This window comes from Phaseolus vulgaris, chromosome 2, assembly GCF_051622355.1.
Source record: "Phaseolus vulgaris cultivar YP4 chromosome 2, ASM5162235v1, whole genome shotgun sequence".
Taxonomy (NCBI): domain Eukaryota; kingdom Viridiplantae; phylum Streptophyta; class Magnoliopsida; order Fabales; family Fabaceae; genus Phaseolus; species Phaseolus vulgaris.
The window spans coordinates 2,934,014-2,949,331 of NC_143499.1; the positions used below are offsets into that span (position 1 = coordinate 2,934,014).

At 28.9% G+C, this 15,318-nt stretch overlaps 2 protein-coding genes across 2 annotated transcripts; one reads left to right on the forward strand and one right to left on the reverse strand.

Annotated features, from left to right (window-relative positions):
• Positions 1–768: 768 nt before the first annotated feature.
• LOC137809862 (putative pectate lyase 4) lies at positions 769–2,272 on the reverse strand. The gene is made up of 4 exons (XM_068610924.1): positions 1,814–2,272; positions 1,344–1,699; positions 1,118–1,253; positions 769–996 (listed from the first exon to the last, which is right to left on the reverse strand). The coding sequence occupies exons 1-4, from the start codon at positions 2,270–2,272 to the stop codon at positions 769–771; spliced, it is 1,179 nt and encodes a 392-aa protein (XP_068467025.1).
• A 7,353-nt stretch (positions 2,273–9,625) lies between these two features.
• Positions 9,626–13,278, forward strand: LOC137810181 (vacuolar lysine transporter YPQ1). The gene is made up of 12 exons (XM_068611330.2): positions 9,626–9,962; positions 10,039–10,081; positions 10,253–10,279; positions 11,107–11,205; positions 11,292–11,401; positions 11,507–11,681; positions 11,858–11,962; positions 12,093–12,185; positions 12,294–12,314; positions 12,412–12,470; positions 12,573–12,663; positions 12,811–13,278. Exons 1-12 carry the CDS (start codon positions 9,739–9,741, stop codon positions 12,913–12,915), a joined length of 1,152 nt encoding a protein of 383 aa, XP_068467431.1. The 5' UTR covers positions 9,626–9,738; the 3' UTR covers positions 12,916–13,278.
• Positions 13,279–15,318: the final 2,040 nt, after the last annotated feature.

Genomic DNA, 15,318 nt, shown 5'->3' on the forward strand with positions numbered 1-15,318 from the left:
ATTAAGTTATTTGAACTAATTTGTGTCATAAAAATATAAGTTAAAAATGATTAAATTATTTCTCTTCAAAATAATGAAAAAAAATAATAAAATAAAATATAAATATATTTAAAAATATGTTTACTTTTATTATTAGTTTGAGCAAAAATAATATTTTATTTTTCTAAATTTTTTGTCATTATTTTGGAAGTCAAAAAATCCAGAAAAAAAAATGAAGTGTAAAAACGGAGTGTGAAACTACACAAAATAAATTTATATTCGTCCTGAGAAAATAGAATACAACAAATTTTCTTACCAATTGTCTCATACACGCTCAAATGATAAAATTGTTTTCTCAAACGCAATGACTGGAGAAGAATGAAAGTATTACGACAAATGCGATTGCAAAGAAAGTATGAGGATGCGGAAGTGCAACTGAGATTATTTAGAAATATGAAATTATGTTTCATTTAAAAATATTTAAAAAATTTAAAAAGGTTAAAACTGACTTTTTAAAATTGAGGTGGAGGTGCATTTGAAAGGTGGGGAGGTGTTGGGAGAATTTTAAGTTTTTCATATGAAAAAGTTTAAATATTTTTCCGCTTGGACAATAAATTCTTTGAGGCCCTTTAAGCTCAATGTGCGAGAAATGGATAAGAAAAAAGTGCATGATATAATGATAGATAAGAAATTACATTCATAATACAATAGTTTTAATACACTTTGAAATAAATGAATTTCTCATCATTTGATATACTAAGATAAAAAAAATTCTCTACTTTTTTTATCTTATCCACATAGAGATGTTTTAGTGCATCGTAATATGCCTGATGAGCGGGTTAACGATCTCACATATTTAACATCAACAACTTTAAAACGTTGTTCTTCGTTATAGTTTGGTTTTGGCACACGTCCTCCTTTTGTTACTGTGAAAGAAGCTCCATTCTCAAATGCGTCTTTTACGGAATGAAATTCCCATGCATCTCCATTTGTATTATTATTCTTTCTCCATGTCACCTAGGCACGTTAAATCATAAAACACTATCAAATCAAAGAGGCTTTCACACATACCCAACTTTTATGAGGTGTTATTAATTGGATATTAAGTAGTTGAAATGGAAATGCCAAAATTGCTTACCTCCTTGTTCCCTCTTGTTGGTGCTATAAAAAGATTAGCTTCACTTTTGAGGCTAGGTCTCATACTTCCACCAATGGCATATTGCAGCCAACCTAAGTAAAGATTGTTCACTACATGTGCATATCCATGACGAATCCTGGAATTTTTTATTCATGAGAAAAGAAAATAAACTATGAAATTTACTTAAGTTTGTTTAGATTGATTTATTACTTAAATAATTAATTACCTTGGCATGCGTTGATTACAGTTAGGTCCAAAGTGATTATATACGACAGTAACCTTCATGTTCTGATCTCTCACATAACCATCATCATGTCCAAGAAGCATAACCTTGTCTTGATTTCTAAACCAGTTATTAGATATAGTGACATCAGTCGAACCTCGTGTTACATCAAGTAGACCATCTTGACAATTGTAAAGTGTATTATGATCAATCCAGATCTTTGAAGCAGTAACTAATCTTATTGCATCTCCATCTACATGACCCAGAGAAATCACCTTTCCTTCTGGTCCCATCGTAACCCCTGGGGTTTGAGGTTTGCAATCATGAATTCGAATGCCATGGATGATTATATTTGTGGCCTAAAAATAAAAGAAATAAATAAAGTTGTTCATTAAGTGTTAACTTGTATAAACAAAAATTGAAATGTTGTGTGTGTGTGAATATTTTATTTTGAGAAATTGGTGAATAGTTACCTTAAAGACCATTAAACATGCATTTTTAGCAATGTCAACATTAACTCCTCGACCATCAATGGTGGTAAAACTACTAATAAGAAGGGGTCTCTCGAGTTTAATATGCATGTCTCTTTGGAATGTAATCCACACTTTACCTTGAATTACAGAAGCTCCATACCTTAAGGTACCAGGCTTGGGGTTTATAGGATCATCACTAGGGTCAATAACTTTATAATGGACGAGGTCTTCACCAATGTTGTTTATCATCTTGCCAGCATAGCCTATAGAACATGTTGCTAGTTGAGGACGCTGAATCCTCCATTTAGGATTCAATCTCCAACATTGATCGATCACATTCATTTTCAATTCATGTATTTTAGATTGTTTTGCAACACTAAAATTTGAAAAGAGAATACCAATAATAATAATGTTTAAAGCAAAATGCCAATAACTAAAAGTAATATTACCAGATATCATGGTAAAAGATTGTTATAATTGATGAATGTGAATTATAAAAAAAATATTGAAAAGAGAAGATGTTTGATAGTATGATTTGAAAAATTGTAGTGTAAAAGGTGATTATATATAAAAGATTTATCTTCGGAGTTAGTTTAAGTTGTTTTCCCAAGCTATGGCCAATGAGGTATTCCTTGCTAAAGAAAAACTATGAACAGAAATATGTAACTAAGTCTGCTTAATTAATTTTAAATGCTAACTTTAAGTTGTAACAATTACCTAATTTTAGGCAACTATAGAAGTAAAATTAGAAATTCAGGTATGTGATATTTTTCAAAATGCTAAAATTTAATTTGAAATTCATTAAAAAATATTTTAAAGTTAATTTAACATCCTATAAAATTATATAGCGTATGTCATGTTCTTATTAGATTATATTACTCGCATTGACATTTGTTATATTTAGATTTGTTTTTCATACACCGATATAATTTGTTATATTTCTAAACCAAAAAATAAAATATTATTAAAATTCATAAACTGTTATATTTCTTAAAGTCAGATTCCTCTATTGATATACTAATAGAAAAATCTCACTAATTTCATAATAGCCTATTAAACAGTATATTTTTTTAATAAACATTCTTCAACACCCATTTCATCGTGATAAATAAAAATAAATTAAAAATTTAGGAAAGAAGACAAAAAAATATAACATTTATTATTTTAATAATAATTATATGAAAACTAAGTTCTAATTAACTCACAGTAAAACGTCCCTTCCAATGCATGTATAACTAACAGCTAGTTTGTTTCCGTGGAAATTTTGCAAGCAAAGAAAAATATTAGTGAGAAAACCAAAAAATAAAATATTATTAAAATTCATTAAGGTAAAAAAAATTGATTTTCCTTTCTTAACAAAAATGTAAAGATTTATGAGAAAATAAGAGTTAAATATATATTATATAATTATTAAAAATTTATATAATATCATTAAAAAGTTAAAATTATTCTTAATTTTATTTGTACCAAATATTTAATAATATTATTAATAAAAGTAAATGAAAAAATAAATATAATTATTTATTATAATAATAATATTAATCATAAATATAAATATATAAATTTAATTTTTGTTTTTTTATTTAAATATTTTAAAAACAAACATCAATTTGTAAAATTATACTACAGAATCATTCTAAACCTCACAAATTTAAATAAATTTTCCTTATAAATCTATTATAACATATTTCAATCAAAACAACTTCATTTTCATCTCAAATCACTCTAAACAGAGTTCTTCAAATCACTTTAAACAAATCACTTTCATCCTATTCAAACCCACCGTAAGTAACTTACGGAAAAATCAGCTATCTAAAATTATAATAAAAATAAATATATAGTTAATAAAATTTAAAAATAATTAAATAAGAATGATAAAATTTGAAAGAATAAAATGTTTTTAAGAATTAACTAGATTGCATTATTAGAGATATAAAGGAAGTGAAGATGCGGCGACCAGCAGCTGAGGTTGCCAGGTTGTCCGTGAGAAAGTGAGTGTTGCAATACCAATCTGTTAACATACGACAAAATTAAATTGATAAGACTGAATTATGGGTTATGAACGAAAAGACGCATGTTCCATCCATGTTTTCTTGTGTTTTGTGCGATTGAATGCTGTCTTCTGTTCACTCTCTTGCTATGTCCCCACAACCAAATGTCTTAGTTTAAAGAAATCAAATAATGACCAGCAGAGAACGAAAACCATAACAAATAGGCTTTCAAAAATTTGTTTCTTTTTAAATTAATTTAATCGGATTCAAACTCATCAAAATAAATAAATTACTGTGATAAAATTATTATGTATGGTGGTAGGGAAAGTTAGAAAAAATAATTTAAAAATTGTTCTATTATTTATAAAAAAAAAGATAATTTGTTTAATTAAAAACATCTTTAATTTTATTTTTTATTTTTTCTCCTTTTGTCAAAGAGTCAAATATTACTGATGTATCTGGTCTTTTGAGTGAACCAACTATTCTCCTTCGTCTTTCAACAAGTTAGCATCTTGGACTCTTTGGAGTAATTCACACGCACGCTGGTATCGATTTTATAAGTTTGGGACAAAATTAATATATGAATGGTGTTAATATAGATTAATATTTTTATAATAATTATAATGATGATGATAATAATAATAATATAATCAATATATGTGTTTGAAAAGAATCTAATCTAGGTATGTAATTTAATATTTTAAATTATGGGTTAATTTTCATTTGCTAATATTTCTTTTAATACTTTTAATTGTGAAAAATAAATCAAGATCATTAGTTTGAGATGATTATTAAAACTCAAAACAATTTCAAGATTGATACTAATAGTTTTCAATTCATCTTCTCTTAAAGTTTTAAATTTATTTGAATCAAATAAAAAAGTAAACACGTTTCGTATTTTAAAAATGGTATAAATCGATTATAATTACCTATAATGCGAAAATAATATGTGGTTAAATGAGTTATTTCATTACTAATAATTCCATCAAAAAAAAATTTCTATGAATCTTGCGTTTTTCGTAAAACTTTGACTCTATTAATTTCGATAGTATTTTTGTGTGGATTCTAATACAGGTACAAAATCATTTCCCTATAATTTTTTAAATGAGTTATAAGGCTTCTTAAATAATCTATACCAATATCTATATGCATATTTTTAGATTGCGTGCTATTACTAAAATTGACAACAAAAACATATCACACCAAAAATTTATTCCCAATAAAAATTCAAAATTATACATGTCATAAGTTGCTAAACATATACTTTTACTCTTTATTTTGTGATCTTCACTAGTTTTTGATAATTCAATAAAGTGCACTCCTTGTTTTTGGTTCTTGAAATTTTACGACTTAATACTTTCAATTTTATATTCCACCTAGATTTAGAAAGTGGTTTAGTGAAAAACTTAGATATATTTTGAAATAAGATTTTCCACCCTTTGGTAAAAGAAACAAAGAATAAGTGTTTTGCAAAACTCCAAAAAGGAATAGCTCCAAGACATGAATTGACCATATCACTTAGAATTATCATGTAGAAACTTTATGCAGAACTTGCCAAATCTACCATTTGAGCAGAATTCTAGTTTATGATATCTTTCGGACAAGCTATACGATCAGCACATATTTTCTTAGGATTAGTATATATCATGTTATAGGGCTGATCTCAGCTGGTTTCGATGGATAGGAGGTTTTTAGTCATTTTTATATATAAGGAGTTGAGCATCTCCAAATACTTTAATTAATTTAATTTAATTATTTTTATCAAAAGAAAAACTTAAAATTAAATTCAAATTATGACAACCACAATCAATGATTATACCATGCTAATATTTTTTGAACTTTATCTTCCATATATATCAATTATTACATCCTTGCCATTTATATCATTATAAGGTGATATTTATCCAATACATACATAATTTTATCAAAAATACTTTTTTCCATGTTGTTTCATTCGGTTGTAAAAATTCTAAAAAGTGTTTTTTCTTTTTATATTTATTTTGACCCAACAACTCAAATATCAATACATCTCAAAATATGAGTTATTTGCTCTTGATGGTTTCCTCTGCAGTACAATAATATTATCCTAAAATGATAAAATGGTTTTGTTCTTACTGAATTAATGAAACATAATTGTGAATATTGTTAGTTGGTTTTGCTCATCCGTACATATTTTAATTCCGTTTTTTGAGATTATGGTTGTGTTGGTAACAGGAAAAAAGCCTGGCTAGTTTATAGCAGTTACAGTTGCATATATAATGGTACCATTTTCGTGAAATGAAATTATAGAGGGATAGTATGGACATACAAATATGGATAGTGGTTGTTTAATAAGAGAACTTATACATTATTTTGTGTTAATTAGAGTTAAGTATTTTTAATAGTTCAATAAAAACAGAATCAGAATCAGATTATGTTACGTAGGATATGATATATAAAAAAAATATTAATAATGAATTTATCTTTTTACACACTGTTACATGATAAATCTATCCTAAATTACTGGAAGAGGTTATATAATTAATTTGGTTTTACTGATTTGAATGTCGAATTATCCTCTTTTTTATTTTTTTCGAATGTTGAATTACTAAAATTTTAAAAAAAACTACTGGGTGTAATTTTTTACATTAGCCACAAAGGACGAATTTAATCGTCTTGTAGCACCTAACTTATTAATTTAGTGTGGATGCGTAAGGGATCATGTAAGCAGTGCTGTGTCAATTACTTGGGAGAATTAGAGAGGACTATGTTTGGAGTCGTAGAGTTGGATGATGACTTTATTTCATAGGGAATGCAACCACGGCACGAACTAGTGATTTATAGGTCAAGAAATAAAAATAGAGTTACTTTACTATATCACATAAAAATTATAATTATTAAAAAGTGAAATTTAAATATTAAAAATAATTAAAAAATATAATTATTAAAAAGTAAATTCTAAATATTAAAACATAATTCATAAAAATAATGCTTGTATATATTTATATTTATTTTTAATCGATCTGTTGTTGTGATTTGTATTTATTAGAGAAAGGATAATGATGAAGCCGAAGTCACGAGATCAAACTGGACACCCATGCATATGACGTTAATAACCAATTTGCGACGCACAGACGCCGTTCTCTTTGTCCCTTTCTTTGTTCCTTTCTTCATTCCTATTTTTTTTATACTTCCTCAAAATTCTTATTTAACAACATAGGATTATCGTCTGTTTAAGGAATGGTAAAACAATAACAAACACCAGATTCATAAAAAAAGTCAATTATATAAATATATATTATAATTTTGATATTTTAATGAATTTAAAATCTCATATCATAAATAAAAAATATTTTAAATAATTTTATTTTATTTGTTTTACCGCCAACCTTCTCAATTGTTGATTAATCAAATTTTGAAATTTAACCTGTTAGCTTGTTTATTTACCTGTGTAGAATAAAGAAAGTTTTTAAATAAGTTAACATGTTAGACAAAACTTTAAAAAAAAAAAGTTAAACCCAAAAAACCTTATAATATTAATTTTGTTAATAATAAGTATACTGACTAGATTAATAAGACCTTCTCTATCTTATCTTATTTAAATTTGTCTTGTCTTGTTATGTCAGTTTTAAAATCTTATACGTTAAAATTAAAAGACATTTTATTTTATTTTATTAATCTTATAATTTTTTTTAAGACGTAATTTTATACAAAGTTCTAATCTAGAAGAACTTTGACAAGAGTAATCTTCAGCACGAATGTCATAAATTTTAAAATGTATATATATCTTACTTTTTTTCATATCAATTTAAACTTCCTTATAAAATGTACTAAAATATAAAGTTTTTATGCTATCTACACTTCTATAATCATTTTGTTTTATTTTTATTGTAATATTGTACAACATAAAATTTGATTTTATTATTATGGTATATGTTAAAATTAAAAAAAAAAATACCATTTCATTCCTAAAATTCATATGATTTCATTTAACATTTGAATTTTTACTTTAAACCTAACTCAACTCCATAAAACCAACTCAATAAGGTGAGGTTTGCATCCACTTATATACTATGAAAGACTCTAATCTCTAGTCGATGTGGAATCTCCAACAAAAACCTTGGTAGCTAATTAGATACCAATTTAGAAACCATTTAACAATAATAGAAATAAAAAACTTTGTTAGTATCTAAAATGGTCTCTAATTTAGTCACTATAACAACTAATTAATTTTGGTCCCTAAAATTGGTTTCTATTTCATGTTTTTCTTGTAGTGATGGCCTAAGCAAGGGATGTCTTTGTGGATACGCTGGGTGTCTTAAGAGTGAAAAGGAATCTAATTAAAGAGATTGATATATTGTATTTTAAGAATTTTATTTTAACTTTGAGAAACATATGCAATTAATCTTATAGGTTTTATTTTAATGATATTTTACTTAAAAAAAAGAAAGAAGGGTTGAAGAGGCCAGGTACGTAGGGAAGATGAACCTTGAAGAGTTTGAAGGGCAGGTTCAACACCTTTGTTTGGAAACAAGATCCCATCTTGAACTTGGCAAGAATAATGGAATGATTCATGCGGTTTCATTGCAAAACTCTACACATCCTACATTTTTGTTTAATTCACTCACTTCACACTCCCAAACAAGCAAAACAATGAATGACTCCATTGAAAATATTCATGAATTCATTGTACGTTATATTTTTAATAAGAATGGACAAATGTAGAAATATAGCAGCTAGAAAGATTCATTAATGTAATTATTTAAGATTTGAACTTGAATGTGGTATTAAATTCAAAACAGTTGAGATTGCCTTATAAAGTATTTCTGTATACGGGAATGATACATCAAGGATAACATTAAATAATTGATTTATTATTTTTTTTTTATCGTGTTTTATTTTTTTCTTCTATTATTTCTAAGTCTCAAATTTTGACTATATTTCCGAAATATTTTTGTTTAAAATATTTTGATGGTAAGACAAGTGTTTGAAATCAGCATTTTTCAAAATTCGACGGAGAATAGTTTGGTACACACTCAAACAAAACAGAACAAAACAAAAGTGGCATGTAGTATCCGATTTATTTTGTTTAAAGAAAAAAGGTAATTGGAAAACCCGTAAAAGAAATTGTTAAAAACCGGAAAATGAATCAATTCTCAGTGGGTCAATTAAAAATAAAGTGTTGGCAACATAGTTTTTATTGATTAGATTTATTTAAAAACGATAAAATTACAAAAAAATTCACAAAATTTTATAATTTTCAACAAATTTTAACTAATAAAAAGTATATTAAATAATTGTGAGAAAGTAGTATTAATTATACATGAGTTTCCAGAATATGCTGTGAATGTTCCGAATGAATTTACGGTTCAGGGCCTACGGGTGAGAGCTACTTGATTTCGCGTCAGAGCAACTTGATTTGGGTTCAGAGTTTCTTGTTTAAGATGATGAAACAAAAAAAAAATGAGTACGGAGAACACAGTACTATAATGTCAACACTTTTTTGACATCTCTGCCCACTTTAACTTTGATAATGGTATCAACAAATAATTTTAAAGAGTTATGAATCGAATGTGTATAAAAGGTAGCTGTGTGAAATCATTGTTTTTGTTTGATAAAATAAGTAGAGGAGACACATTGTAGTGGATAATTTTGCATTTGTAACATGCAAGAAATTATGCATATAGACTCACATGGAGTTCACTAGCCAAAAGAATCGATAGCATCGGTTGGGAGAATATCCTCCCACAGACGTAGCAACAATACTAAATTTTTGTTTTAGGCAAATTGTGCAATGAAACCCCGATAAGGACAACACGGTCCCACCTTACATACGCGCTTTTCGCGAATTCACTACTTTATTGAGTGTGGTTTTAAAACCTCCTCTTCCTTTAAAACCAGGTACGCTAAACCTGTCTCCCAGTTTGAGCAAGAGGAGCGAAATTAAAATACACAATGCCTCCCTCGTACTGCGTGAAGGAGACTAAACCCTGCGTGGGTTGGGTTCAGCATTACTTCCAGGATTGTCTCTGCGATCTTAAAGATGAAATCTCCTTTGCCTTGGGCTTCACTAGTCTCATATGCTGGGGAGTAGCAGAAATTCCTCAGATTATCACCAACTTTCGCGCTAAGTCTAGCCATGGTGTCTCTCTAGCCTTTCTCCTCACTTGGGTCGCTGGGTTCGTCTACTTTTCCCTCTTTCATTCTCTTCTAATTTTATCACTCTAATTCTTTTGCTAATCTCTTTTGATGCAGCGACATATTCAATCTCGTTGGCTGTGTTATGGAGCCTGCCACGGTACCACACTTTTAACCATTAACATTCAAATCAAAACATTTATTTTCCTCCATACCTGTTCTTATTCCAGTTCTTTCATGCTTTAATGTTTTTTATATATGTAAAATATGTTCTATTTGTACTTATTGTGTTTTGTTTTTCTTCTTGCTTTTTGGATGGCTGCAAAACCAGTTGCCTACTCAGTACTACACAGCTCTGGTAATTACTACTCCGAATTTCCTCTGCAAATTATTTTCTTTTTGGGGTGTTTGGTTCTTTCACAGCTTCAAGCAATATAGTTCCGAAACCTTTAAATTTATGTTTAGCCTTGGAAATTGCATCTTTTTGGATATGTGTTGATTTTTATTATCTTGGTTTTAAAGACTTTCAGATTCTCATGAATGCATGAGTTGCTCTTCTAGTAGCAAGTATTTATTGTATAAAAGCCTTTAAAGAACGATTTAATATTTATTTTTAAATATTTAATTAGAAATGTTTTAATTAAATGTATTCAAATCATTGTCAAAAAATTAATATTTAAGGCATTTATTAACAAAATCCTGGTATAAATTAAATTGATTTGTATTTCAAAAGCAAGATTGCAATAATTTAATATAAAAAAATTTAATCTAACGCAAGATTGAATTTTCTTCAATGAAGCATATTTAATTTTTGAAAATAGATTTTACAATTGTTAACTTTGTGAAGCATACTATCCTGAACTTTGAAAACTGAAAGTAATTTATGTCCTTAAACAAAAACAAATGTTTGGAAAAATAGGCGTACTTGTTACAGAATACAACAAAGCAACGACATGTCACAAGTCTCAAAGGCCACCATCGGACACGTGCTACTGTATTCATTCCAGAGACAAATCAACGCGAATATTCTATTGAAATCATCTCTTCCCCATTTTCATATTTCCCGTGTTCTTATATTTTTTAATTATTTATATAAGAAAATATTTAACAGTATAAAAAATTGTAGACTGAGTACATAGAAATTAAGCTTAAGTCCTTACCGTCACTTGTTAATGTGATGTGCAGCTTTACACAATCACTACGATCGTGCTAGTTCTTCAAACTCTCTATTATGACTATATCTATAAATGGGGCAAGCATCATCGAAAGACCAACATGGACGAGGTACAGTAATAATTTCAAATTTCTTGTGCCTGTCTCTGCTAATCAAAATCGAAATCTAATTTAAAAGAGAACATGTTTATTAATAGGCCCAGGAAGAAGAGAAAAAACCCTTGAGACCCAAACCAGGGCCTCAATCTGGGATTGCAATACCAAATGACGAACCCAAAGCAACGCCTCGACGGGAATACTACTACAGGTAACTATGTCTTTTAATTTCATATACGTACATTTTGCAATCTTAAATAATGGTTTGATTAAGAGATGATTCAACTTATTATTTGTTTTTGAGTTAATTAAACAGGTCAGCCAGATCTCTGGCTGCTAATACTCCACCATTTGGTACCTACTTGAGAGCTGCTAAAAGTGTCCCTTCAGCCATGGAAATGAACAATGATTCATCCTCTGATGATGAGCCACCTCAACTTTCTTCCACCAAGCCTGTGACACAGCCTAGACCCATCCCTCGATCTGTCCCTGTGAGTTTTTATCCCTCAAATTAAGGTCAATAGAATTTGTATTAATGTCTCAAAGGTTGATATCTTAATTATGTAATTTAAAATGATAGTATGTATGTATAACATGATGGTCAAATTTTGAGTCGCTCCTATTTTTGTCTTGATCTACTAATACATATTTACCTCCTATGTTTCAGGCAAGCTATGGAACATTTCTAGCAGCATCTATGAACTTGCTCCGGCAGGGTAATGCTTTGAAGGAGGGATACATCAGATTCAATGGAAGAAAGCTACTGGTGCAGGTATATACATTGCCTATGGCACCGGTTAACTAATTTATTCACACACTGGCATGATCATTTCTGCAGAGTATAAGGTTGCTTTGCATAATTGCATTACCTTGCTGCACCTAATTTGTTGAACTCATCACAGGAGCAAAACATGCACAGTGCCTTGGGTCAGTGGTTAGGATGGTTCATGGCTGTTATCTATATGGGTGGCAGGCTCCCTCAAATATGGTTGAATGTCCGTCTCAGAACTTTTTCTTTTTATTTCTGATAATATTATTCGTTTCTTCTACCGTTGTTTTCTATTTTTTTCTGTGTTAATTACTGATATAAAGTTGTTGACCAGATTAAACGAGGGAGTGTGGAGGTAATGTTTGATCTTAATCATTTTTGTTTTTTCAAATTATAACTCAAATTGCATTTCCACTGAGTTATAGATGTGCTTTCTCTCTTTATCACGACAGGGCTTAAATCCTCTGATGTTCCTCTTTGCATTGATCGCGAATGCCACTTACGTTGGAAGGTTACTATTTCCCTCCCTTGCATATGTTTTTCAGCCTGTTATTATGAAGAAACTAAAATTAAGCAATATTCTAACTCCTCTGCTGTTCTGGCATGTGTGCAGTATTCTTGTAAGAACTACTGAATGGGAAAGCATCAGAGCAAATATGCCATGGTTGTTGGATGCCGTAGGTTGTGTCGCATTGGACCTATTTGTATCCTTTATACGCAGTTTTTTCATGCAAATATTAAATCAAAAATATTTGTTGTGAATAAGAAATTGCCTCTTTTTTTCAGAACTTACTCATCAAACATAGAAATGTGTTTAGGACTAGAAAGTTGTTAAACCTTAACAATGGCAGATAATTTTGCAGTACGCCAACTATAGATACATTCGGAAGAAAGCAAGAAGTGATGATGGTGATTACGGGAACTACAAGGAAGCCAGCAAAACTTTTGTGTCTTGATATGCCGAACTGTAACAATACGTGTTAACCTTCCCAAGACTGAACCATGGTAACACTTCAATTCCATCATAACATTTTAGCTATTAGTAAAGGCGTGGTTGGAAAATTGAAGTTGCCTCGTTAGGAAACGTGTCTATTATTCGCGCGTTAAGATGTGCTATAGGAAGCTATGCTATCAAAGTTTGTTTCTAATATTGTTCTTATATGGAGATGGAATGTCTCATTTTCATTGCTAGGTTTCAGATTTATTATCGCTAAGAGATCTTAACTCTTGAATCTTGGATATGGAGTGGAACTTGGGAGAGAAAATTCTTAAAAGTCTTTTGGTATTGAGTGATTAAAGTGATAAATATTATAAAATATGTGTCTTTCTCTAACCTTTACCTCTTATTTATAGAGTGTTTATGTTGTTGGTAGATTTAGATTAACACAAATAATGGAACTAATCTTTGTATCATATAAATTTTTTATACACCTTAATTAATTATGTTAATAAGGTACCTTAAATAAGTCAGATTCCTAAAGTATGTTGGATAAAAAAAAAGGATAGATCTCAACTATCAATTTCACTTATTGGTCATAGTACAAATTAATTATTATTTGATAAAACAAATTCTCTTTAAATCTATTGACCGGTACATGCTTATTTAAACTGTGAGTTACAAGTAACCTAGTTTAACTTAGACCACCGTTTTTTTTAGTTTAAGTTGATTTGTTATAAGAAATTTTCAGAGTTTTTTCTTTTTTTATCGGCAAGAAATTTTCAGTGACTCTTGGAGAGTTTATTTTGACAACTCTACTCTTAATATATAACATAATTTTTATTTACTCATCTCACTCTTGTATAAAAATTGTTCTTACAGCATATATTTATGTTATTTCGTTATTTATAAATCAATCATCTATGAGAATATATTTAGGAAAAAAAATATTTTAATGTGAAAGTGAATCAGAAATAACTAATATCAGCATACATTATCAAAATTAATTTAACATAAAAGCTCTCTCTCTCTCTCTCTCTCTCTCTCTCTCTCTCTCTATATATATATATATATATATATATAATAATAAAATAATTAATTAATTTAATAAAATAAATAATTACATAAAATTGTTTGAATTTAGGTTATTTCTCTCATTGATTTCCTAGTGTTAACAAGGCCTGAGACAAAAACAAAATCTAACTGATTACGCGTTGAAGCCCACTTCTGATGTTGTTTTAAAGGTGTGTTTCTTCCTGGATTACACTTTTCAGAATATTTCTGGAATATACTTTCTATAACACATTTTATGAATTGCAGATTTATCATTCTGAAAATTAAAAAATGTGTTTTGGTAAGAATATTCTAGAATGGTTTTTTGCCTTCCAGATTTCCCATTCTGAAAATACACTTTGCTTACTGAACCTCTATCCATGAAACACCTTTTCTTATGTAAACCTTATTCCGGAATTACTCAAAGTTATCAAGGATAATTTTGGTATTTCAAAGAATGTACGGGTGCCAGAAGAAAATGTAGAGGTGCAGGAAGAAATACCCATTTTAAAGATGCATATGCCTAACAAGAGGCTGCTTCTTCCTGCACCTCCATACCTTCTTGTGCCATCCCCATAAATTTTTCTTATTCCAAAAATACCCTTTTCAATATTCCGGATTATATAATCCGAAAGTCATTTTTTAGATTCAAAATTAGCATCCGGATTATGTAATCCGGAAGTCTTTTGTGATTAGCTTCCGGATTACATAATCCGGAAGTCTTTTCTATACATAAGATTAGCTTTCGGATTATGTAATCCGGAAGCCTTTTTTTCCGATGTGTTATTAGCTTTCAGATTACATAATCCGGAAGTCTTTTCTAAATATGAAATTGACTTCCGAATTATGTAATCCGGAATTTATCCGGATTACATAATCCATAGGCTTATTATTTTAAATCCAAGAGGTGAAAAAAAAGGATAAAATGGTATTTTTATATTTAGTATGGGGGTGGCACAAAAAGGTATGAAGGTGTAGGAAGAAAGAGTCCTAACAAGATGACACCATATGTTTATGGGCCTAGAGATGGAGCCATGAAGGTTTTAGGTGTTGTGTGCATGAAGCAAGGTTGAAGGATGGCCAATACATTTTCAATTAACTTCAAAATGAACTTTAAATTTACTTTCACTTCAAAATAGAAAATATGTTAGAAGAAGTGTATTATAGAATGTGTCAATGTTGTTCTTTTTTTAGTTATGATTATTGTTTATATTTAGGAGTCTCACGCTGTTTAAGAATTTATGTTAATAATAATTTAAATACATATTTTTTTAATTTTTTAAAATATTTTTTTAAGATAAAATTATGATGAAATTTTAAGTTAAGACCAGACAATATCTCAAATTTCATGATTATTTTTAACGATATT

Coding starts and splice junctions, on each gene's coding strand:
- LOC137809862 (XM_068610924.1), bottom strand. CDS start 2,272: ATGATATCTGGTAATATTACTTTTAGTTATTGGCATTTTGCTTTAAAC. Junction 1,700..1,813: donor CATGTTTAATGGTCTTTAAG/GTAACTATTCAC, acceptor TTTTATTTTTAG/GCCACAAATATAATCATCCA. Junction 1,254..1,343: donor TGTAATCAACGCATGCCAAG/GTAATTAATTAT, acceptor AAAAAATTCCAG/GATTCGTCATGGATATGCAC.
- LOC137810181 (XM_068611330.2), top strand. CDS start 9,739: ATGCCTCCCTCGTACTGCGTGAAGGAGACTAAACCCTGCGTGGGTTGG. Junction 9,963..10,038: donor CTCCTCACTTGGGTCGCTGG/GTTCGTCTACTT, acceptor CTTTTGATGCAG/CGACATATTCAATCTCGTTG. Junction 10,082..10,252: donor GTGTTATGGAGCCTGCCACG/GTACCACACTTT, acceptor CTGCAAAACCAG/TTGCCTACTCAGTACTACAC.